The sequence below is a fragment of the Leopardus geoffroyi genome, chromosome C3 (assembly GCF_018350155.1).
Source record: "Leopardus geoffroyi isolate Oge1 chromosome C3, O.geoffroyi_Oge1_pat1.0, whole genome shotgun sequence".
Taxonomy (NCBI): Eukaryota; Metazoa; Chordata; class Mammalia; order Carnivora; family Felidae; genus Leopardus; species Leopardus geoffroyi.
This window is the reverse complement of record NC_059338.1, coordinates 27,846,383-27,870,625: the sequence shown is the minus strand read 5'-3', so window position 1 is coordinate 27,870,625 and position 24,243 is coordinate 27,846,383. Positions and strand designations below refer to the sequence as shown.

Below are 24,243 nucleotides of genomic sequence, written 5' to 3'. Positions count from 1 at the left end.
CTTTGTGCCCTTGGTACTATACTAGGAACTTTACACGATAACACTAATTCTCATGATCCTGCAAGGTAGGTGATACTGGTCCCATTCTGTGGTTGAGAAAACTGAATCCGTGGCTTACCCAAGGCCATGCAGCCAATAAATGGCGGAGGATTCTGACCCAGGTCTTTTTGCTGTCCCACAGTTAAAAAGTTCCGTTTCATTCCCTCTGGTAGATGGTGGCAAAAGGGAGGAGGCAGATTGTACATAGATAAGAAAGTAAGAGGGTAAGTAAAAATTTGATTGTGGTATACCTTATCCGTAATCAGCCTAAAAGGTACATATGAAAGAGTCTTTGGAATATGTGTTTCTTTATTTTATTTTATTTTATTTTTTATTTAATTTAATTTAATTTATTTTATTTTTTTAATGTTTATTCATTTTTGAGAGAGAGAGACAGAGCATGAGTGGGGAAGGGGCAGAGAGAGAGGGAGACACAGAATCCGAAGCAGGCTCCAGGCTCTGAGCTATCAGCACAGAGCCTGACGCGGGGCTCGAACTCACAGACTGTGAGATCATGACCTGAGCCGAAGTCGGACGCTCAACCGACTGAGCCACCCAGACGCCCCTGGAATATGTGTTTCTAAGTAAATTGCAAAACAGACCAAGAAAGGCAGAAGAATAATGATATTTTCATTGAATTGTTAGGCATTTATTATGCTGAAGGTCATTTAAAAAAAAAAATGCATTCTGTGTTGAAACCAGCCTCCTGAACTATAAGCACTTTGTGATCTGCCTCTGCCCTGGCCTGCCCTATGCTGCCTATCATTCTGTGTGCCTACAGGAACCTGGCCTTACATCCCTGCAGAAATGCTAATGTCCTGTTAGAGGACTTGCTGTAGCTGGTGTACTCTGAGAAGAGGTTCGTGGGTGGGATTTTTGGTTTTATTTTGTCTTTCCTAACAAGATAACCTTGCTACTTGTCCTCCCTCCCCAGACCCCCAAATTAGCCGGTGTGAGCTGGATAGTAGCTGGATGGTGCCATGAGATTCAGATAATAGTCTCAAGCCATGTAAATCTTATGGGGGTAATTATTACCACAAACCAAACTGTTAAATTAGCGTGTGGTTTTTTTCCTTAACTATCCTCCCTAACCCCTACTATTTAAAGAATATTCTTAGGAAGCATCTGTTTAAGACTGCTGCTAATAGCTAAACCTTACCCCACACTGAGGGTGGTACTAAAAGCTGTTCACATGGAAAGTGAGCCTGGGTCAGTGAAAATCAGAATTTGAGTATGTGAATGATAAAAATAAACAACCCCGCCCCCCTCCAAGGACAATAACACCTTGCAAAGGTCTATAATCAAAAGTTGCTTTTTTGAGGCAGAAGGGAAGAAGCACAGAGCTCTGGTTCTCTGGACTAATGATGCCATGAAGCAGCAGGGAATTATTCTGATGGATCATGTATACCCCATTGAGGAGGTACCTTTAAAAGGGGAGTGAAACTAATTTGGCTTAATAATTGTCTTCTGACTTAACTTCTAAGTTTTGGTATTAACCTTTGTGGTGATGATTGATACAATATTAGATACCTCCTCAGCTGTTTTCTTAGCATGATATTGACAAACACTTGGTTATGGTTTCAGCCTTCCTTCTGCATTGGCCAAGTTGCCTTTTCTAGGATGATTCATGTTTTAGTGAAAGGATGTGTGAAGTGTCCCAGGGATTTCCTTTTGAAGAACCCCAAGCCACCTGGAGAAGAGTTGGAACTTTCTGGACTACTTTTGTAAAAACTGCTTTGTAATTTTCACTTCTTAAAAGTATATCTCTTGATTTTGCTCTCAGGGTCAGACAAACAAAATTACACAAATTTAGCTGTGTTTCTCACCCCCATAATCAGAATTACTCAGATTTTCCTATCTTCCACCGAAGATCTAAGGAAACTAAGCCAATTGGTGAATATACTGGGAAAAAGAAAAAAAAAAAAAAAGAACAGTATTATGTGTCCTTCTGATTTCAACTACATACAGCATTAGTTGCAGAAGATCCGGAACATGTTGTGTGTAAATCTATAAATATGTACACATTGCATGTATATAAAAATTCTTCACACTTGTAGCGGTGCGCACTGGGTATCCTAAAGAATTGAGTAGGCACTGTGATGAGACTTCACAAACCAGATGGGAAAGATGCAATTAATAGCCACACGGGACAGGGTATGGAGCAATTCAGGAAAATGGAGAGATTTAAGTAAAACTTGTCAGTCAGGAATCTGGCATGGAGACTGTCTTCATACTATGTGTATGTAACAGACATTTCATATTCTAGTAACAGTGTTAGCACTGACTGGTGCCTGAATTCAGGCTAGTGATACAGTTCATTGAAGTATCGCAACTGTATTCGGAAATGTATTCAGATTTCAAGGTTCCCCACTTAGGAAAGAGATGCAACCAAAAGAAAAGTAATAAAGTGGTATGAGAGCAGGTGTGAAAGGTGACAAACCATTGGCAACCATTCAAAGGCCAGGACAGGCCAATTTAGGGAGCTGGTGGTTGGATTAGGAATAAGGGCAGAGTACAAATGGAGGGGCAGGACGTGTGCTCCTGGGAAGGAGGCAGGGGACTGCTGGACCCTGACACTTCAGTGGTGTTGGGTAAAACCCTGATTCTCCACCTCCTCAGAAGGGCTCTCCGGGCCAAGCCAAGATGGCGCGCAGTAGCATAGCGGCTCTCGTCACGTGCTGGGGCAGGGGCGTGGCCTCGGGGGAGCCGGCCAGGCCCCGCCTTTCGGGGTGGGGCCAGGGGCCTTTAGGGGAGGGAGGGGCGGGGCCTAGAGGCGAGGCGCTTAGGCGCTGGCGGAGGCTGCAGCTACCTCCGCGCTCGCTCGGCTCCCTAGGACGTGTCTGGCTCCCCCGAGTCGGGGGCGGCTCCCTTCCGCCTCGGAGCTGAGCTGCCTGGCTCTCGACGACTGCAGGCAGGTGAGCGCCCAGAACACGGGCTGGGAAAAGGATGCCTCTTCTTCCCATCTCCAGCTCCCCTCCAGTTTGGGGAGGGGTCTCTGTCTAGCGCGCCTTGGAAAACAGCCCCGTTTTACTCCGGATGTGTCGTCCCCGGCTGGCATAGATATTGCTCTCTCCGCCGCCCCTCGCCGGCTTTTGCAGTGCCCTGTGCCCTTGGGGGTGAGAATGGGGGGCGATGCCCGGTTTGCGGGAGGGCGTGGAGTTCTCCCTCATCTCCACCATCCTCGGAGGAGGGGGGCTGAGTTGGCAAGTCTCCCGGTGGGAGCTAGATGGACTGCGCCCCCATTTCCCATCCAGGAGAGTCAGAGAAAAAGCACCTCTTAGCTCTTGGGCCGGCTCCGCTGCTTTGGGCACAGGAGGTACTGAGGTCTTCGAGCTTGCCGGGGGTCTTAATCCTTCCCGCGTTGCTACTAACACCCCTTCTTAATATCGCTAGCTCTCCGTTCCTTGAACTGCCAGTCTCAGGCTGTGCCAGAAATGCCCCCATCTCCGCAGTGCCGGGGCTGGGATGGAAGGAGCGGCCAACCCGAGGTCTGGTGGGGGTGGGGGTGAGAGTGGGCGCAACCGGAAAAGAGGGCTGGAATAGATTCCTGAACTGGGAGGATGGGAGTGGGGAGTTGACTTTGAACCACGCAGTAGGAGTGTTTTCCAGTATAGATCCTGCAGGTTTTGATGGTGGGTGAGAAGAGAGAGGTCAGGTTGGAGGACTTGGAAATGTGATGTGGGTGGTTTTCTTTGAGAAGGAGGAGGGATCCAGGACAAGGTGCCACTAGGAGCTGATGTCACCTTTGAGGAGAGGTCTGCTGGCAGTATCCATTTAGAGGGATATGTTTGTTGGGGCTGCTATTCTGCTGTTCTATGTGGTGAGCGAGTGGTTAAGGAGGAGGCTTTGCTTAGTTAGCATGGAGATCCCCTCCTGGTGGGAGCTGAACAGACCCCTCCAGTAGCCAGGTTTCAGGGACTTCCCTGTCTTTCCAGAGCTGTTGGAACTGATACCTAGTACTTTTGTTCAACACCCAGCAAACATTTATTTGGTACCTACTGTGTGCCAAGCACGATGCTATGTGCTGGGTCTTTTGAAGGCAATTTACGGCTATGGAGCAGCTGAAAGGTACACACTCTGTTAACAACTCCCCCGCTCCCATTTTGTTGCACTGCTGTTGGATTAGGAAAAAGCAGAGCCCTGTCTACATGCTTTCAAACAGCTGTCTGAACTGGATTCCAACCCATCCACCCACTACCACTATTAACTGGACAGGTAGTCCCAAGAGAACCTGCCTTAGCAAAAGGGACAGTTTGAACGATTTTTCTTGGCTATTTTCTAGGACTTTGTCCTGAGGCCCGAGGAGGCTGCCTGAGATAAATAGCATCGGAAAATAATGAGATGATGAATCGCACAATGATTATTAGAGGCCAAGAATGCACGAGACACTCGGCACAGTGGGAGATGCCCTCTTGTGGAAGATAGAAGAGTGTGGGGAAGGGGGTGTGAGAAATCTCATTTAGTGGTACCTGGGCGTGTGCCGATGAGCATGTCATGATGTCAGAACCGTGGAGTATATGAGGTCTGGCAGTTGGGTGATAAGGAGGGATTGGAGGGGCAGGGCAGGGCAGGCAACCAGGCTCCTAGGTCTCTTCTCTGAGTTGACTGCTGGAATCTTAGAGTTGCCAAGAGTTGTCAGGGATTTCAGTGGATCTTTCAAAGCCTATGAGGCTAGCAGGGTGCGAGCTGGGGAGGGGAGGAGGAGTCAAGTGTGAAGGCTCCGTAGGGCCAGGGAGCCGGAGACCAAGGGGGCTTTAGGATATGGAGACACTAGCTGAGGCCTTTTTATGCCGGGGGGACTCTCCCCTGGGGCCTTAGACCCTTGGATGGGTTGCTGTAGGAGCAAAGGTGTGGCTTCTGATTGGCATGGGGTTGCGTGTGGCATGTGTGTCCTGGAGAGGAGGTGGTAAGGAGCAGAGAGGACCACAAGGCCTCAGAGTCTAGGTCCCAGGTATGGAATCAGGAGGAATGGAGGGGAGGTCACGGGGAGGGGTGGTGTGTATTGCAGCCACATGAAGTCACCATCTGTCCCCCCTCTGGCCTGCTAGCTCACTGACCTATAATTAGCTCTGGAGGGCATACGGTGCTGGCTCACAGGAGCGTGGCACTGTGGATGGCTAGTGGGGTAAAAAGTACTCTGATGGACCATGGTGCTTGGCCAAATCTGAGAGGTGCAGCTTCTAGGGGACCCTCAGTCTTTGCTATGCAGGGAGGGGCCTGTGGGAACTGAGAATGCCATGGGGCAGGGCCGGTGGGGGGAAGTAGCCGTGGGAGAAGGAGCTCGGAGCTTGGATGGTGTGAAACTCCAGGGCTGGGCGGGGCTTGAGGACTGCCCTCTTCTCCTTGGCAATGGCTCTCCAATCCCACAGGAAACATTGCTGCCCAGTGCATTGCTCTGGTCTCCGAGAGCCTTGGGTCCTACAGACCCCCGTCCCGTCAGGTGTCTTCTGTTCCGCCAGGTGAGGCCAGCTCCAGCACGGAACAGCTTCTTGCCTGTCGGGCTGAGAGGCCTTGGCTAGGGCTGCTTCATTCTGAGAGAGCTGGGGGAGAAACTGCCACTGGTTAATTCAATTGGACATACCCCAAGTGGTGCTCGGGGCTGACCCCAAGGCTGTGTCAGAGACGGGTTGTTTGGTCATGTGCTACTCTCTGTTGCTTTCGAGCCATTTCTTGTATACGGTAGTCCCCCTTGTTGCAGAGGGCCCATGACATTCCAGCACCCTCCGTGGATGCCTGAAACCGTGGATAGTACCAAATCCTATGTATGGTGTATTTTTTTTCTTATGCTACACACCTATGATAGTTTAATCTATAAGTTAGGCACAGTGAGAGATCGGCAACAATAACTGATAATAAAATAGAACAATTGTAACAACAGACTGTAATGAAAGTTACGTGTGAATGTGGTCTCTCTCCCTAAACATCTTACTGAACTCACCTTTGTTCTTGTGACGACGTGAAATGACAAAGGGCCACAAGGTGAGATGAAGCGAGATGAATGACGTAGGCACTGTGATGTCGCCTTAGGCTGCTGTTGACCTTCTGATGATACATCAGAAGGAGGATCCTCTGTGGTTGACCACAGGTAGCTGAGATCCCAGAAAATGAGACTGTGGATCGACGAAGGGGCAGGGGGGAACCACTCTGTCTGTGTCCTCTCAAGTAGACTGTGAACTTCTTGAGGGTTGACGGCATATCTCACACGCCTTTTGAATCTATAACAACGCTTAGAATCCGGTATTGGATTCATGGAAATCAGCTCAATATGTAGTTGTTGGATTGAATCAAAGAGGTCTGTCTTCTGATTCCCTGGGTTCAAAGAAGCAGGGCTGCCTTGCAACGAGAAATATTTGACCTAGAGCAGAGAAGCCCCTGGGGACCCCGTACAGTGTGGTCTTACATCTCAGTGGGAGAATTAGATTCTATAGGCAGTAGGTAAAGTGAAAATCCCCAGATCTCCCATGAAGCATGGTGTATGGGTTTAGGTCTCTAATGCTGAACAGTAGCGTTACTGTAGATCAACATATACATTATGTTAATAGTATTCATGGTATATTAATTGTATAATATGTGCAGTGATTTTTAAGAGAGTATGTACAGTATAATTTTGTGGTTAAGTGTCAGATGAAGTAGCTGCTTTGCATTAGAGGCTTTTATTGCATATTTTGCTTGGCCAATAGAGTTGAAGTCTCGTAACTAAAATATGTGGCGGATGTGACTTCATGGCCACTGTCTTCAGATGGATAACTGTCATTTCAGAGGGGAGACAGGTTTGCATTCGGTGCAAGAAAAAGTTTCCTTAGGACAACGAGGGCTACCTCATTTAGTGGTGAGCTCCCATTCCCGAAGGATAATCAAATGAAGACTGAGTTGTCAGGGATGTGTAGAAGGAAATCCCACCTTGTGTGGGAGGTTGGCCTACGTGGCCTCGGAGAACCCTTCCAAGTAGGAATGTGCAGTTCTAGGTAAGGGACAGGGTAGGGTGGGCAGTGGATGGCAGGGGTCCTTTGGCACATGCCACAGAAGAGGACTCTCCCTTGGCTTGGAGGAGGATGCTGAGCGTGGAAGGCTTGGGGGGTGGGGGCCAGGCTAGGACCTCAGCCTGGGCTGTTTTATGAGGAACGACGTTCTGGGAGATCCAGGGGGTATCCACCGCCATCTCCGATGCACCTGGAGCCCTGGGCCTGGGAGACCTGCGGGGCAGCTCTGATGGGTGGCAGTATAGAAGGGTGGGCTGGATCCAGTTCCTTGAACTCCGCTCACACAAGACTAACTGTGGAGCACCCCCAAAATGTTTGGCTTTTGTTTGGGGCAGAGTGCCTGGAACAAATGGAGTTTTCATTCTTTCATTATCATCCCCATCCCTCCCTCTTCTCCCTCTCACACGGGTTCAAGGCCATGCATGCCCTTCGTGCACTTACAGTCTGTCGTGACCAGCGATGTATGCTTTCATGATCACACACACACAGCCATGCATAGGCTCTCGTGGCGCCCGCATGCTCTTAGGAGCACACATGATTTCTTGACTCCCAGATGCCCGGGCTTATATAACCACACACACCTTCACTCCCATGACTAGACACACACTCACAACACATGGTGATGATCAGACTCATAGTCATGTGTGTCATGAGCCCTTGGCGTATGACCACACACAATCTGTCTCACCATTACACATACCGATGCACTGTCTCACGCACGTGCTCTCAGAGAGGACCCTGTCCTCACGACCGTACTCTTACACGTGGGCACTCTCTCATGGCCATACATACACAGCACACGTTCTCATGACTGTTACACAGCATTGCACAGATACACGGGTCCCCACACACGTCCTCTGTCTCATAACCTCTCACACCCTTGTGTGCCCGCGCACACACGCGCACTTTAGGAGGCAGTTCTGAGTGCTCTGGGCCTTTCGTGCCCTGGTGCCTGACGGCACTTCCGTCTTGTGTCCCTGATCCCCCCCCGGGAAGTTCTGTTTTCTGCGGTGTGACAGCTCCCTAATCAGATGGGCTGATCTACCAATACAGAGGCTTCTGAGCATTTTTTTTTTTTTTTCAACACCAGAAGAACCCTATGTGTCCTACAGGGACCCTAGTTCTGAGAGATTTCTTATTCCCCAGATATGCCACACTTACTACTTTGTTTCTTCTTCTGCAAACCTTATTTAAGGACATCTGCGAGTGTTAAACACTGGCTCTGCTTAGCAGAACTTGGCCCGGGTTACCGAACCTGATGATGGAAGTTCAGCCAAAGCCACGTATGTGCTGTGTGCAGTGGCCCAGCCTTACGTTTTGCTTTATGCAAGCGTATGATCTGTGAGACATTCAGAATGTGGGAAAGAGTTGGTGGGCCCCCAGTGCCACCTGGGTAGCCTTCTCAGCTTTACTGCTGTGCGCCATTGACGTGCTGACTCTCTGAGGGAACATGTGTTTATTTTGGCAGGGGTCTCCTGTAGACAGTGCTTAGCCCAGGGTTTTTCTAACCTCTTTTTAGACTTGGAACCCTCTTATGCACATGAAACCTTAATCAGGTGGTCGGCCACAGTGACGGATTTGGAGCTGACGAGATTAAATTAAGAAAAGGGAGCTCGGGGGTGCCTGAGTGGCTCCATCAGACCTCACTCTTGATTTCAGCTCAGGTCATGATCTCAGCGTTCACGAGATCGAGCCCTATGTGGGGCTTTGCGCTAACAGCGAGGAGCCTGCTTGGGATTCTTTTTCTCCCTCTCTCTGCCCCTTCCCTGCTCACGCTTTTAGCAACTTGTTTTTTTTACATTTACATTTTTTTACATTTATTTTATTTTTGAGAGACAGAGAGACAGAGCACAAGTGGGGAGGGGCAGAAAGAGAAGGAGACAGAATCCGAAGCAGGCTCCAGGCTCTGAGCTGTCAGCACAGAGCCCAATGTGGGGCTTGAACTCACAAACCGCCAGATCATGACCTGAACTGAGGTCGGACGCTTAACTGACTGAGCCACTCGGGTGCCCCACCTCTGTGCCCTTTTTCCTCCTGGGCTGCCCCTAAAGGTACTCTCTCATAGTCTCTAAATCCTGTCTTCATTTAAAGAGGTAGTTGTGATGGCTATACTTTTGGGTATTTTAGAAGAGGAAGTATTTAGAAGAGGAGACTCACAGTCTTTCTTTCCCCACTAGCCTTTGACTTAGTCTTCCTGGGGTGGTGACAGTGAGGGTGACCATGCAGCCAGGTATGTCCAGGGTAGCCTGGTTCACACCCATGTCCTGGTGTGATTGTTAGCAGTGCCTCCATTCATTCTCAAGAAGGTCCTGGTTTGGGGCGCCTGGGTGGCTCAGTCGGTTAAGCATCCGACTTCAGCTCAGGTCATGATCTTGCAGTTCGTGGGTTCGAGCCTCACGTTGGGCTCTGTGCTGACAGCTCAGAGCCTGGAGCCCGCTTCGGATTCTGTCTCCTTCTCTCTCTGCCCCTCCTCTCACTCATTCTCTGTCTCTCTGCCTCTCTCTCTCTCTCAAAAATAAATAAATGTTAAAAAAAAAATAATAAAAAAAGAAAGAAGGTCCTGGTTTGGACGGTAAGTTGTATGTTCACCTAAGCGATAGGCCGTGTCTTGGGAAGAAGGTGGCCCATACCTGACTGCTGGGGAGCCGCTGGGGAGATGGGCTTCACAGATACAGGCTTGGGGAACCTGCCAGATAGAGACATCGCTCCCTGCGTCTATCTGAGTGCACCCAGCATTAGGAAGGAGAGTGCCTGGGTCTGGCAGTGGGTGCTAACTGACACTTGGGTAGGGTGTTTTATTCCTCGTAATAGTTTCTGTCTCTTATCTCCTTGGACCCTCATGACAGCCTATAAGATCAGTAGAGTGTATTGTGTTCTGACCTTCATTTTCCAGAGTTGGAAACTGGAAGCCCAGGGAGATAGTCTCACTGCCGGTCTTTTCGGGGGCCCGGAGAACTGGATGCTTTTGAAGGGACATGTAGCCAGTCAGCAGTGAGAAACTGTCAGGAGAGCTTTTCTAAGGGTTTTTCTCTGGGAATGGCTTCCTGTGGCTGACATGGATTTTTAGTTTTCTTACTGTGCTTAGAGTGAGCCCTGCCTTGAGGTGCTTTAGCGGCCTGGGGTGCTAAGAGTTAACACCGACCATGTGCTGGACAATGACCTCAGCACTCTGGGTGCATTAACGCCAGTGATCTACATATCGGCTGCCCGAGGAGGGCCTGGCTATCCTCCCCACTTCACAGATGAGGAACCGAGGCTCAGACGGATGAAGTCTCTTTCCAGAGTCGCATGTGTGGTCAGTGGGGGAGCCGGCAATCAGGCCCATCAAGCCTGCTCCAGAGTCTTGCAAGGGAGGAGGGGCGCCTGTCTTGCTCTCAAGAAGCTTTACTTTTCAGAGGGCAAGAGAAAGGAACCTGCTCCCAGGCCTTGGGCCAGTGTTCACTCTTTTGGAATTCCTCTTCTTTGAACTTGGTCAGCGATGGTCTGTCCAGAAATGACTCTGCCACACGTATCTGTTCAGTTCCATGTATGTTAGACCCCTGGCTGGAGCATCCAAAGACAAGTAGGAAATGGTTCTCACCCCAGAGTATTCAGGTGCGATGATGTGTCACGGAGACAGGTATAAAGAAAGGGCCGTGCCGGGTCCATCGAAGGGCCAGTCTTACCTGTAGGAGAATCAGAAAGGGCTCCATGGAGGAAATAGTGTTTGAGATGGGCTTGGAAGGGTGAGCGGAAGTGCCTTAGACTGACATGGAAGGAGCCACTGAGGCAGGCTGGGTGAGATGCTAGAAGCTGATGAGCAACATGATGGGTCTGGGAGCATGACCCCAGGGTAGGGAGTAGCAGGGGAGGAGACTCACTGGGCTCTTGGGGGAGAGGAAGAGTGAGGGTGAGGCTTTCTGGGGTGGTGGGCTGAACAGGGAGAGGGGGGAGGGAGGAGAAGCTTCTGGGTTAGAGGGAAGGAGAGGTGGGCAGCTGGACTTCATTCAGAGGATTGTATCTGAAAACCCCGAAGGGTGAGGGGAGCTGAGGGCTGTTTCTGTAGTTCTTGCGGGAGTGTGGTGTGGGGTGTGGGGCTCAGGGGACTGTTGACAGCTCGGTTTGGAGTCCTTAGGGCATCTGGGGTCGGGGGAGGGCTTCAGGTGGGTGGCGGATGAGGCCTTGGAAATGAGTCACTTCCAATGGGCAAGTGACCATGGTGGCTGCTGTGCAGAGGCCTTCCCCAGGGGGCACGGGGGTGGGGGAAGCCAAGGCGATATGTCCCTAGGCTGCCTTGTCCCTGGACAAGGGCGAGAAATGGCAAAGGAGTCATGGCCTGTCTTCCCTTTCTCAACTGCCTTCCCCTCCTCCTTGGAGTCAGACAGACCGGGATCGAATCCTAGTTCTTCCTCTTGCCAGCTGCGTAGACTTCGTTACATGACTCTGAGACCCAGTTCTCACTGGGAAGAATTGGAAGAATTGGGTCTTCCTCGTGAGGAATTGTGAGGATGGAAGTAAGTTAATAGATGTTAACCGACAGCCCCGTGCCTGGTATCGAATACGTCAGAGCTGCTATCATAATCAGTATTATTTTCCTAGAGGACCGCCTCCCTCCCCTTCCTCCAGTTGAGTGGGAGCATGGGAAGGAAGGGAGCACGGCCCTCCTCTTTTGCCTCCTTGCTCTGAGGGGCTTCACCCTGAGGCCCCCTCTTGGCCAAGCTCGTGGCCCACTCACATTTGGGCACAGATCCAGCCAGCTTTGCCCTAATCCTTTGGCCTCTACAGGGCCACCAGCTTTGCCCTCGATGAGCTCCCTCACCATGGTGGGGCCTGCCATCTGGTAGGGCAGTAGGGAGCTAGCCCGTGTGTGTGTGTGTGTGTGTGTGTGTGTGTGTGTGTGTGTCCAGCCAGAGCATCAGACCCAAGTCAAGTGCACAGCCCTTCTGTTTGTTGGGAAGAGATGGGGGGGGGGGGGGGGTGACTCTTGGAAAGCCAGAGAGGCCTCAGATTTGCCTCTTCTGTGTTTATGAGTCCAGACACCTGGTGTGGGTCTGACCCCTCCATACACACTCACACACTTGCACTCACACTCATGCCTGCTCTCTCTGGAGCCTTCTTCCTCGGTGTCACAGCCTGCCCGTACTCCTCACCGGCAAAGCCCCTCAAATGCTCACTTTGGGGGCTGGTAGCTGTCGCCTCTGAATCAGGACCTGTGAGTGTTACTTAGAAATTGTGCAGGAGTTGAAGAGGCTTCTGTTAGGCTGAGATGATAATTGCGCTATTTAAAGCTGGCCCTGGAGCCAGAAGGAGCCAGGTGTCCCGACCCGGTTGCCCTAGAGCTCCTGGCTGTTGTTCACCGAGCTGCACAAGTGGGGGCAGGGTAGGGGGGTCCTGGCCAGTCATCTCGGGGCATCTGCCTGGCATCGCCCTCTGGGCTCATCCTCAACCTGCTCTACGTGATGCCATTTCACTAGCGGAAGTGGAGTGGTTACCTGGCACCTGGTTGGGAGGGAGGCTGGGAAAGGCTGGGGGCAGCCAGCTTCTCAGTTGCCAGAAAGACCAGGAGGATTGGGGGAGGCCAAGCTGGACCAAATAGCCAGCACATCCCGGCGGGCAGCCTGAGGTCTGTTCTTCCTTCCTGAGAACCTCCCAGCCCCTTTTCCGTAGGAGCTAGGACAAGCCCTCCCACAGGCCTGCCTTTGCCCTCTACTAAGGTAATTCACACGCCCCTGCAATCATGGGGTGCTTTCTGCTTTTCCCAGCTCTGTGTTATCTGTGATCTCATCCCTCGAAGGTGGGCAGAGCAAGGGTCGTGGGTTCCATCTTACAGCAGAGCTCTCAGTAGGTGGCGACAAGCCCAAGGTCATCCGGCTGGTCTGTGGCAGAACTGCACCCGAGGTGTCCAGAGTCCCGGCTCTGGGCTCCTTCCTCTCTTACTACACTGCAGGATGCCTGGGGATCTGTTGGACTGAGGCTGTTCCCAGGACCCTGAGCTCCTGAGTGCACTACACTCTTCTTCCGGGGACAGGTTCTGTCACAAGGAGCCTCTTCCCCAGCCGGACCCTCACTTCTCTCTCATTTCTTCTTGGAGTGGGATGGGGGAGTGGGAGGGGACGAGGTCCTGGCAGCTGGTGAGTTTGGAGAGGTTGTGGTCTTTCAGCCTCACAGATTAGAGCATTCGGGGTGAGGGTCGTGGGCACAGTGGGAGGGAGAATTGGAGGAATCGCTATTATTGGCATTAGTGAGTTGGCACTTCTGGCAAGCCTGGGGTAGCAGCCCCTCCTGTCTACTCCCATCTGCTCTGTGGGGCAGGGACGTTGGGCTGGGAGGGTGCAGACCAGGGTGCTACTTTTGACCTCTGTAGCTGCTAGGGACCCAGCCCTCCACGGTGGCTTCCAGCTTGGGGAAAGGATCCCCTGGATCAGAGTCTGTGTCCAGTTTGGGTCTGGGAGCATGTGTGTGGCCACACGTGTATGTCCTAGGTCCCCATGGTTCCGCGTCTGCTTGTATGCATGTGTGCGTGCACGCGTGTGTGTGTGTGTGGGCGTACCCACATGCCTGCCTGAACTCCTGGGCCCCCTGGGAAGGACTGTGGGGGTGAGCTCAGGAGTTCTCAAGCTGGCGCTCTAGCTTGTGTCTGATCTAGGCCCACATTCCTCCCCAGCCTCCCTTTTGCTGCTCCCATTTCTGCCTGGATCATGAGTACTTTGGGAGGGGGGGGGGGCAAGCGGGGGATGATAGGTGGGTTCAGGTAGAAGAGGCTTGGTCCTTCTCTGGTTTCCCTGCTGGGTTCAGCCCTGCCACAGGCTGGGGGCTGCCCAACGTCCAACTTCTTTCCTCACATCGGGTCCTCATACCTCCTGTCTTTCCCCTGATCGTCCCGGTCTGCCTGTTGCCCAGTCTGCCACCCGGGGCGGGGGGTGGACAAGACGCAGTCCCTGTGTCCCCCAGATGGTAAGAGGAGGGAAAGGAAGGAAAACATCATTTAGAGAGCATCTCCTGTGTGTGCCCATTACCGTGCTGACTGCCTCACATCCTGTTTCTCATGCAGCAAGAGCTCTTCTGAAACGGATTAAAGTAGTGGCCTCCTGGCAGTGGGCAGGGGGGTTGGAAGGCAATGGCAGAGGAATCCCCAGCTGCACGCTGCCTTCCTTGGCACACCATTCTTTGCTCTGACCACCGGGCTTCCCCGCGCCGGGCTCAAGGTATTCTCGAGGCCAGGCTGGGCACATGTTCCCCAGCAGGGAAACCAGCCTGCTGGCAGTGGCAGCGATGGGCCGTTACATGGTGGGAGAAGATTCCCGGCCATGCGCAGGGGCCCGCACGCCTCGGGAGACTGACACCTTTACCCCCACCTGACCGTGGGTTCCTTCGCATCATTCAGTTCCTGCTCCGACACGGAAGTCGCGGGCCATGACTTCAGAACGGAAGCCTGCTCTCTGCCAGGTTTCAGGAGGAGGGGCGACTTGAGCTGGAGCCTCTTTTCCTTTTTATTTTTTTAATTTTTTTTTTAACGTTTATTTATTTTTGAGACAGAGAGAGACAGAGCATGAATGGGGGAGGGTCAGAGAGAGGGAGACACAGAATCTGTAACAGGCTCCAGGCTCTGAGCTGTCAGCACAGAGCCCGACGCGGGGCTCGAACTCACGGACCGCGAGATCATGACCTGAGCTGAAGTTGGCCGCTCAACCGACTGAGCCACCCAGGTGCCCCTGGAGCCTCTTTTCCAAATGATGGGCATGGAGCAGGTCAGGGCTCTCTGCCACCCAGTGCCCAGCCCGTGCCTTTCCAAGGAACCGTACTGGGTCAGTGGTCAGGGTAGGAGGTACCCTGGCCTTGTCTCCTGTGACCCTAATAGTGCACCCTGTGTGGGTTCACACCCGCTTAGAGCCCTTTAACCCCTTCTGTGCTTACCTTGGCCTGAGTGCAGGGGGGAAGGCTATGGTGGGGGCAGAGACCCTATTTACCCCCCTTTCACTTTCCCACCCCTGGGTCTCAGGAGGACTCTGGGCAGCCTGCTGGCTGCTCCCCTGCCACTGACTGAATCATTTCTATATTTGGCCAGTGAGCCACGTGGGTGGGGAACCACTCCACTGCGGCTGCACTTCTGACAGCTGGGGGGTGGGGAGAGCTGGAGGCAGAGGCTACGGCAGCGGGCATGTGCGTTCCTTGGGAGAACTAAGGAAGGCGCCATCCGAGTGAGTGAGTAAGCCTGGAGGAGGGGCGTGTGCTGACATCTCCTTCTCCTCCCCCACGTTCTGGTCCAGGTCCTGTTTCCTCCCCCCCACCCCCCCCCCCCCACCCCGCCGCCATCCCCTCCCCTGGATGCCCTTCTTTCCTCAGCTGGTCCTCACCACAGCCTCTTCTCCCACAGACCACTGCCCTCCAGAAACGATGGGCGTCGCTAGACCCAGCTGGGACTCTGCCAGGCTCCAGCACTCAGCCTAAGGAAGGGCCCTCTTCCAGCCCTGCTCTCCCTGCCTGTCATGGCCACACTCGGCTGCTGCCCGCTTGTCTGGGGACATAGGGCACCCAGCCCCAGCCCTGAGAGGTTAAGCCAGGCCCTCTGGCTCCATTCCACAGGGGCACTCCGGGCACCAGGCCCCTTTCAGAGCAAGAGCGACTGATGCCATGGGAGAAGCCCCTGCCCACCTGCCCACTCACCTGGCGCTGCCTGCTCTGAGACCCATGCACTGGGTCCCCCTGGAGGTGCCAACCCTGTGAACCCCTCCCCTGTCCCCCGACGCTGAGAAGGCCCTGTCCACCCCCACCATGTGTGAGGTGATGCCCACAATCAACGAGGGGGACCCCCTGGGGCCCCCCCATGGCGCCGATGCTGACGCCAACTTTGAGCAGCTGATGGTGAACATGCTGGATGAGCGGGAGAAGTTGCTGGAGTCCCTTCGGGAGAGTCAGGAGACCTTGGCAGCCACGCAGAGCCGGCTCCAAGATGCCCTGCATGAGCGGGACCAGCTCCAGCGCCACCTTAACTCCGCCCTCCCCCAGGTAAGGCCTGGTTGTCTGCACCTCCCCACATTCTGCCCCCCTCTCCACCCCCCCACCCCGCCCTGCTGAGCCCTGCTGAGCCCTGCACACTCTGGGCCCTCAGCTTATCTGCATCTGTTTGCCTATCGACAAATGGAATTCACAGAGCATTCAACTTTCCTTCATCTCCCTACATAAATCCTTTCCCTGTCACTCCCAAGCTCCTCAGCCTGGCATTGGCTTCACCTGGAGAAATGGATGGAATTTGATGCGGGAGAAAAACCCAGCCATAGCTGCCAACTGCAGTGAGCCCATGCGGCCACCAGGTGGCACCCTAGACTGGAAAGACACTTCCGCCTTGCCTGATCCTCACCAGTGCCCTATTCTTGGAGGTGGTGGGTGGGGAATCACAGAGGGTGGAAATGGAGAAGCCTTAGAGAGCATCTAGTCCTCTTAATGCACAGATGGAAAAAACAACGGGTATCACATAGAAAATTCTAGGCAGAGTTGAACCTACAAGCCAGGGGTCTTGACACCTGTCTCATGCTCCTAAATCAACACCACTACCACTAGCAACGATGGTCATCATTTCTGTTTTCCGTGTACTAAGCACTGTGTGTGCGGTTTGCCCCACTAAATGCTCATAGCTATGAAGCTGGTACTGTTACCGCCATCGTCTCTGTTTTACAAACGATGGAGGTGAAGCTCGAGGAGGTTAGTCAGTTGCACAGCCTGTGAGGGTGCTGCTGGGACCGGGGAGGAAGCTCTGAGGAGCCACACGGCTCCTGACTCAGCCCCAGGCTCTTTCCCCACATGTGGGGAGGAGAACTGAGGTGAACCCAGGAGGGCTGCGGAAATCTCCTACTGGAAGCTCAGAAGTGGTGGGGGGCAGAGTCTTGTGATGCTTCATCAAGAGGGATATGGAGCCCTGGTGAAGAAATGGCACGAGAGGTCCCCGCTGACTGTGCATGGGGCCCCGAACAAGCCCTAGAATGAAGGAGCCAGTCCCTGGCCCTGGGGCCCACAGGCTATAAAGGAGATGGATTAAAAACCCAAATGACCGGAAGACCAAGCAGGGGAAGAGAAGAGGGGCTCCAAAGGGTTGTTGAAATGGTGGTAAAAGTAGCCGCCTTTGGTGGACTTGTGCTAAGTGCTTTCCATGCGTTGGCTCATTTGGTCATTGTAGCAACACATGAGGGTGGCCTCTACTTGTGTCTTACAGATAGAGCTGGAGGTTCAAACAGGCTAGATGACTTGTCCAGGGTCACACAGCTAATGGGGCAGAGCTGAGATCTGATTCCAGCCGCACACTGGGAACTTCAGGAGGGCAGGGATTATGTGTTTCTTGTGTATGTACCCAGGGACCTGGTACACGGTAGGTGCCCACGGTGTTTGTGGTTAAACCATGGGCTTCTAAGATGGTGCTCTTAACCACTGTTCCAGACAGTTTTCAGAGGAGGGAGAGAATCTTCCACTGGGGAGTCTGGAGGGTCCCAAGGAGGTATATCCATTGAGACGGGCTTTGAAAGCTACATGTGATTTCATCAGGTGGTGACAGAGGGTCGGGCTTCCCATGGGGAGGGAGCCCATTGAGCAAAGGTGTGGAATTAGGATGGTTTGCTGGTGATTGGATGTAGCAGGAGACCCAGGTTGACCAGATCTTAGGGTATATGAAAAGAAACCATGAGAAAGAAACTTGAAAACCAGGGTAAGAAGTTTATGTTCAGCGTTGTAGACAATGCCGTGCTTTGGGAGATTATCCTGGCAGCAGTGTGTCAGATGGGCTAGAGTTGGGGAGGGCAGGTGTTCTGGGGTGGGGAGCCCAGGAAGGGAGAGGAGAGAGCCCTGGTGGTGGTGTCAGGGCATGGGGCTGGGGGCGTGCCGAGTCCTGCCTCTGGGTACAAGTGTGTGTGTGTGTGTGTGTGTGTGTGTGTGTGTGTGTGTGTGTGTGTGTATGTGTGTGGAAACTAAGGAGTGGAGCAGCACTGGCACCAGGCCTGGCTTTCCACCTTTGGCCATGGCCTTGACAGAAAGCAGTAATCCAGGAACAGGGTTAGAAGTCTGAGACTTCTCAGGCTCTGGCATCCCTGGGTCTCTGTGCCCTTCCCACAGCCCTTCTTATCCCCTGTTGCCTGATCTGAAGTGATCAGTGGGGACTGCTTTGGAATTTTTCCTTCCGTCATGACTCCTTGGTGTGTGAAGGAAGCTTTAGGTTAGGACCAGGCTGCAGCTACCGTTCAGTCACTCCCAGACGCTGGGCAGCCACAGAATTTGCGCCACCTCTCTGAAAACTTTTCTGGAATAAGGTGATGTCTACTTTAGTTTTTATTAGTATTTATTTATTTATTTTTTGAGAGAGACAGCATGAGCAAGGGGGGGGTGCAGAGAGAGAGGGAGAGAGAAAGAATCCCGAGCAGGCTCCGTGCTATCAGAGTGGAGCCTGATGCGGGGCTCGAACTCAAGAACCAGAAGATCATGACCTGAGCCTAAGCCAAGAATCGGATGCTTAATCAACCGAGCCACCGAGGCACCCCTATGTCTAATTTAATAGGATATGATGGACCTGGAAATGTGAGGCCAGCTTCTTACCCCTGTGTGCTTGTCCTGACCCAGATGGGTGGGTTGAAAAGGTGTCTCACGGTGTGTGGGCCTGACAGCGTGGGAACAGGGCCCCTCAAAGGGATACTTTGAGCATGGTTACCCAGTAAGGCCAGTGCAAGTGCCCTGCCATCAAGCCCCGGGATGCAGCCCTGGAGTAAGTGAGTGGGGATCCCTAGGATGTGTGCTAAAGCCAAGTGGCGGACTGGGCAGGTCTGCAGGCTGTCTTGCTCCCCTGTCCATGGATCCTTATTTCACCAGCCACCTGCTGCTTGCAAAGCCCTGGGGAGCGGGCGGGAGGGAGCTCCCCGGGGTACTCCCTTCAAAGCCCCCTCTCTTCCTTGACTAGTATCTTGGGACCTTACCATAAGGGGAGACTCCCCTCCGTCTGTTTCTAAAGGATGCTGTCATCGGGTTGTTGGGGAAATAGAAATACAAAATAGGAAGGACATAATCAGGTTATGCTGTTGGCTGGAGGGGCAGGGGCCTGCAAAGCAGATTCGGTGACTTTCTCACTCTTGTTTCCACCTCTGTCCCTGGTACCCTAACACATCCTTGGAATGCATGGAGGGCGCAGAGATGTGGACCCCTCTAGGGATGTACATGCTGGCTGCGGTTTACAGCCCCGCGATACAGATGGATGGGGACTTTTCTGGGGGCAGGTGCTGGAAGTAAGGGACGGGTGAGACGATCCCACCATTGATGTGGGCGTGCAGGACACCGGTTAGGGGGCAAATCCCCAAGCACTCAGAGGCCTTGGGGGTTTTCAGGAATTTGCCACCTTAACCCGGGAGCTGAGCATGTGTCGGGAGCAACTTCTAGAAAGGGAGGAAGAGATATCAGAGCTGAAAGCAGAGCGGAATAACACAAGGGTAAGTGGGTGACCTGGTGTGTGTATGTGTGTGTGGACCCCTTGACCAAGGGAGCTGGCATGGCCAGGGCCAGGCATACCCCCCGCCCCTTCCTAACGTCTTTTTGTCTTGTGTTCTGGGATCAAATGATCCAGCCGTCGGTGCTAGGCTTTTCACCTGTAGATGGGGGTGGTCATAGGAAGGTCGGGGTCCTGGGAGAGAGGCCAGGCCAGCTGGCTCGGGGCAGGTGTTCTACTGGGGCAGCAGGTATTTACCAACATGAAGTATTTCGGTGTTTTAACAGCAGTGCACATGGCTGTGCTCCTGTCCACTCGGTGGTCATGTGGACCCTGCTCATAGCCCCTGGGGCACATGCTCACAGCCCTCCCTCTTGCCCTCCCCTGCTCCCTGCCAGTTGCTTCTGGAACATCTGGAGTGCCTGGTGTCCCGCCATGAGCGGTCGCTACGGATGACTGTGGTCAAGCGCCAGGCCCAGTCACCTTCGGGGGTCTCCAGTGAGGTGGAGGTGCTGAAGGCCCTCAAGTCGCTGTTTGAGCACCACAAGGCCCTGGATGAGAAGGTACCCAGCCTGGCCCACCGCGTGGCCCACTTCCCTGGGGCCTCTGTGAGACCCTTCTCTGCGATTTCTGCATCCTGCGCTTGGGGAAAACAGCCTTCTCGCTTCATAACTGGCCCAGCCCACCACTACCACTGGCCTCATCTCCAGGCCCTCCTCTTGGGTTCCCTCTCAGAAATTTGCCTCTTGGCAGGTCCCTCGCTTTGCCTCATGCCCAAAGCTGGTGGGTCAAGCCCAGGCTCCTCCAGCCTGAGTCCGGTGGGGTCCCTGTTTCTTCCTTCATCTCTCCTTTCCGCGGGCAGGTGCGGGAGCGGCTCCGAGCGGCCCTGGAGCGCGTTACCACCTTGGAAGAGCAGCTGGCGGGTGCCCACCAGCAGGTAAGCTGCCTGCCCGCCGTCCACCTGCAGACGGCTCCTGGAAGCCACGGCAGGTTTACTGATCCGCCCCAACCTGTCCTGCACTGGATTTCTCCCACCGTCAAGGCTGGAGACCGCTAGCCAAGGCGAGGCTGGGAGGCAGGGGACTCCGAAGGGTCTGGAACATACAGGAGGTTCTCTCCTCTTTGACTCACTGCCCTGGGGGCTGTGCCCTACAGGTATCTGCCCTGCAGCAGGGGGCAGGGGCGCGGGATGGAGCGGCAGAAGAGGAGGGGGCCGTGGAGCTGGGACCAAAGCGCCTGCGGAAGGTGGGTCATGGGAAACTGCGTGGCCGGGGCAGGTCTTCCGCCAGACGGGAGGTGAGGGCCCTACCCCGCTTTAGTTCAGCAGAGCAAATGCTTGAATCAAATTTGGGACTTTCTCCAATATTGCCACCTCTGTCTCCTTCTTTCCCCCACCCTGCCTGCAATGAAATCTATAGATCTTGAGCGTGTGTGTGTGCCCAACATGCTGCTGGCTCATAATAACGTTGTCCACTTGAATCGCTAGGTGCCGTCTACCTGGTGTGTCGGTGTCAGGCGAGATCCCTTCTCTCTCTGAGCCTTTGTTCCCCTAGTCAGGCCCCTTCCTAGGTTACAAGAGTCTGAGACAGCAGGAGGTGGTGCGCACTGAAATTGGAGGCAGAGCTGTGGTCTGCTCTGGTTGTGCTATCCCTGGGGTGGGCCAGGGGAGTGGGATACCCTGGGCCCTGAGGACTGACTGGTGGCTCACTGTCCCTGGAGGATGACACGGGCCGGGTAGAGGAGCTGCAGGAGCTCCTGGAGAAGCAGAACTTTGAGTTGAGCCAGGCCCGGGAGCGACTGGTCACCCTGACAGCAACCGTGGCCGAGCTTGAGGAGGACCTGGGCACGGCCCGCCGGGACCTCATCAAGTCGGAGGAACTGAGCAGCAAACACCAGCGGGACCTCCGGGAGGTGAGCAAGGTCCCCTGCCCCCCCCCCCCCCCCCCCCCCCCCCCCCGCCCCATCTGGTTGCCTGGGGGCATTCGGCACCCGGGAGGGGAGCTGCTTGGATGCCCTGGGGATGGAGGGAGGGCCGGACCCGGGGCTGGGGGGTTTAAGACTAAATACTGGGTGGGCTCCACTGTGGGGAGGAGTGGCGGGAGGGATGGGTCAAGGTCAGAAACTGGCAGGGCGATGTGGGGAAGATACAGCCAGCCAGGTATTGGTGGGGAGGTGCAGACAGGATGGGGGTGGGGTGAAGCTGATGACGTTCCGTCCTGTCCCCTCCTCTCCTGCCCAGGCTCTGGCCCAGAAGGAGGACATGGAGGAGAGAATCACGACACTAGAGAAGCGCTACCTGGCTGCTCAGCGTGAGGCCACCTCCATCCATGACCTCAACGACAAATTGGAGAACGAGCTGGCCAATAAGGAGTCCCTGCACCGTCAGGTAACTCCTCCCGATGGGGTGGGGGCAGGCCTCATACTTGACCCTGGAGGCCCTGGTGGTCATGCCGGAACCTCCCCTTGGTGGCCCAGGAGCCCTTGGGGGTCCTGCTGGTCACCTTGGGAAAGGGGAAGCCAGGCCTCTTGGGCAGCCAAGAACCAAGGTTGTCCTTTGCTTCTCTGGCCTGGCACCTGCTCAGTCCTGAGGCTGGGGCAGAGGGTCGGGAGGCTTCGGTGTCCCCTCTTAACTCTCCCCCGCCCCGCCCCGCCCCGCCCCACCCCGTGCTAGTGTGAGGAGAAGGCCCGACACCTGCAGGAGCTGCTGGAGATGGCGGAACAGAAGCTGCAGCAGACCATGCGCAAGGCCGAGACGCTGCCGGAGGTGGAGGCCGAGCTGGCTCAGAGAATCGCGGCCCTCACCAAGGCGAGTGGGCCCGGGGCCCGGGGGTCTGCCCCTGCTTCCCTTTCCGCTCCCGGAGCTCTTATGGAGCCAGGCAGTGAGTGGAGACAGCGGGAGGCACGCGGCACCGGGAGCCAGGAGACAGCTTCCCACGGCATGACTCCACTGTCCGTGTCTGTCGGTTGGAAGACCAATCCCTGCCCTCATCACCCCGCAGGGAGGGGACAGTCCCCTGACAAGGGGTGGAGAAGCCCTGGGAGAAGTAGATGAGACTGCGTGGATGCAGAGCGTTTATCACTTACACTCTTGTGTTAATATTTCCTTTTGTGTGGGGCTGGAGTCGAAAAATTAGGACTTTCGTCTCTGGAAAGATGAATTCCGAGAGGAGATAGGATCAGAGGGGGTGGAGGGTGGGAGTTTAGACCGAGCTTTTTTTTTTTTTTTTAACATTTTATTTTATACTCTTTGATCATTCTTTTTTCTTTCTTTCTTTCTTTTTTTTTTTAAGTTTATTTATTTATTTTGAGAGAGACAGAAAGAGAGTGCAAGCAGGGGAGGGGCAGAGAGAGAGGGGGGCACAGAGGATCTGCAGCAGGCCCTGTACTGACAGCACAGAGCCCGATGTGGGGCTTGAACTCACGAACCACGAGATTATGACCTGAGTCAAAGACAGATGCTTAACTGACTCAGCCACCCAGGTGCCGCTGAGTATACCTCTGTTTATCAAATCGAAGCATTCTGGGACCAACTCTGGTTGCTTGAAGGTGGCAGCTTTAGGATTAATGCAAGGCAATAGAGTTGTACCTGATGGGTAGTTAACTTTGTGGAGTAATCATTCTTAAGAGGTGTGCAGGCTGGAACATCACAGGATCTGGAAGAGCTGGGTAAATGCACAGACATAGGCATGGGATGGGTTAATCAAGAGAATTTAGGGGTGTCTGCAGCAGGCTGGATGCCTTCAGGGGTGGCCTCACTTGGGATCACCTTCGCTATCCTCCCTCCGGCCCACTGAGAGAAGGAAATCAAGTAAGCATCAGGCCCCCGGAGCCTGGGAGGACACAGGCTGGCCAGTGTGGCAGGGTGGCAGCTTGGGGGCGCTGCGGCGAGAACCTGCAGCCTGGCTGTCCTCGGGGAAACCCAGGATCAAGTCTGCTTCTGCCACCAACTGGCTCCGTGACCTGAGAAAAGTCACCCCCTCCCCAATCAGGTGTCAGTGTCGTTATCTCTTTGATGATGCCATCATCTCCATGATGATGGGGTTGGACTTGGTGGTGTCTAAGACCTTTCTAGCTCCTAGGGATGAAGTGCTGGGTTTAAAGTGCAGCAGAAGATGTCACATGTGGGATGCTGAGCCATCAGCTTGAGTATCTCCCAAAACTGCCAGGAAGGATGGGCTGAACTGAATAATATGTTCAAATGACTCAGTGGCAGCGGCGGGGGGGGGGGGGGGAGGCTTTAAGGAAGGATTTCCTGACTGTGAGATGTGTGATAGTCTGGAATATCTAGTCAACAGAGACAGTGGGGTCTCCATCTCTGGAGACACATGAGTGGAAGGGAGACCACTCTACTTTGGCTCGTTTAATTACAAAGATGATAACCATGGCTGGCATTTACTGAGTGTTGATTGCGTCCTAAGTGTTTGCCATGGATTATCTCATTTAGTCCTTGCAGTGGTCCAATGGGCATAGGTGCTGTTGTTATCCGTGTTTTACAGTTGAGGAAGCTAAGGCACATAGAGGTTCAATGACTTGCCCACACAGCTGGGAAGGGAGGGAGCCGGGATTCGAACCCAGGCAGTCTGGCTTGCGTCCATACTCTTAAGTGCAGGTGCATCTGCCTGGAGGCGTACAGATTTATGGTAGCTCATGTTTTCCGGTGGAGTTTTCTCTGGGAGCATGGAGAGAAGTTACAGTCCATTGGGCTGCCAGCTCTGGGATTTTTAAGTTTATTTATTTATTTTGAGAGAGAGCGGGCGAGAGAGTGAATATGAATGCGGGAGGGGCAGAGAGAGA

At 53.8% G+C, this 24,243-nt stretch overlaps 1 protein-coding gene and 1 long non-coding RNA gene across 13 annotated transcripts in view; one reads left to right on the top strand and one right to left on the bottom strand.

Moving 5' to 3' along the window:
- Window positions 1-110: 110 nt before the first annotated feature.
- On the bottom strand, window positions 111-2,706 carry LOC123586877. Its single transcript, XR_006707001.1, has 3 exons — window positions 2,651-2,706; window positions 1,866-1,941; window positions 111-205 (listed from the first exon to the last, which is right to left on the bottom strand). It is a non-coding gene; the product is annotated as an uncharacterized LOC123586877 (long non-coding RNA).
- Window positions 2,707-2,807: 101 nt separating this feature from the next.
- PPFIA4 (PTPRF interacting protein alpha 4) overlaps window positions 2,808-24,243 on the top strand; it is a 55,207-nt gene continuing 33,771 nt past the window's right edge. For 7 of the 12 annotated variants that reach the window (XM_045456430.1, XM_045456437.1, XM_045456436.1 and 4 more), the window contains exons 1-9: window positions 2,809-2,954; window positions 15,373-16,004; window positions 19,352-19,453; window positions 19,848-20,012; window positions 20,312-20,386; window positions 20,605-20,694; window positions 21,169-21,360; window positions 21,689-21,835; window positions 22,121-22,255. In XM_045456430.1, the coding sequence (XP_045312386.1) occupies window positions 15,771-16,004; window positions 19,352-19,453; window positions 19,848-20,012; window positions 20,312-20,386; window positions 20,605-20,694; window positions 21,169-21,360; window positions 21,689-21,835; window positions 22,121-22,255 (1,140 nt within the window). In that variant the 5' untranslated portion in view covers window positions 2,809-2,954; window positions 15,373-15,770. Of the gene's footprint in view, window positions 2,955-15,100; window positions 15,201-15,372; window positions 16,005-19,351; window positions 19,454-19,847; window positions 20,013-20,311; window positions 20,387-20,604; window positions 20,695-21,168; window positions 21,361-21,688; window positions 21,836-22,120; window positions 22,256-24,243 lie in introns of those variants that run through there. The other 5 variants (XM_045456435.1, XM_045456434.1, XM_045456432.1 and 2 more) reach the window with 3 other exon arrangements.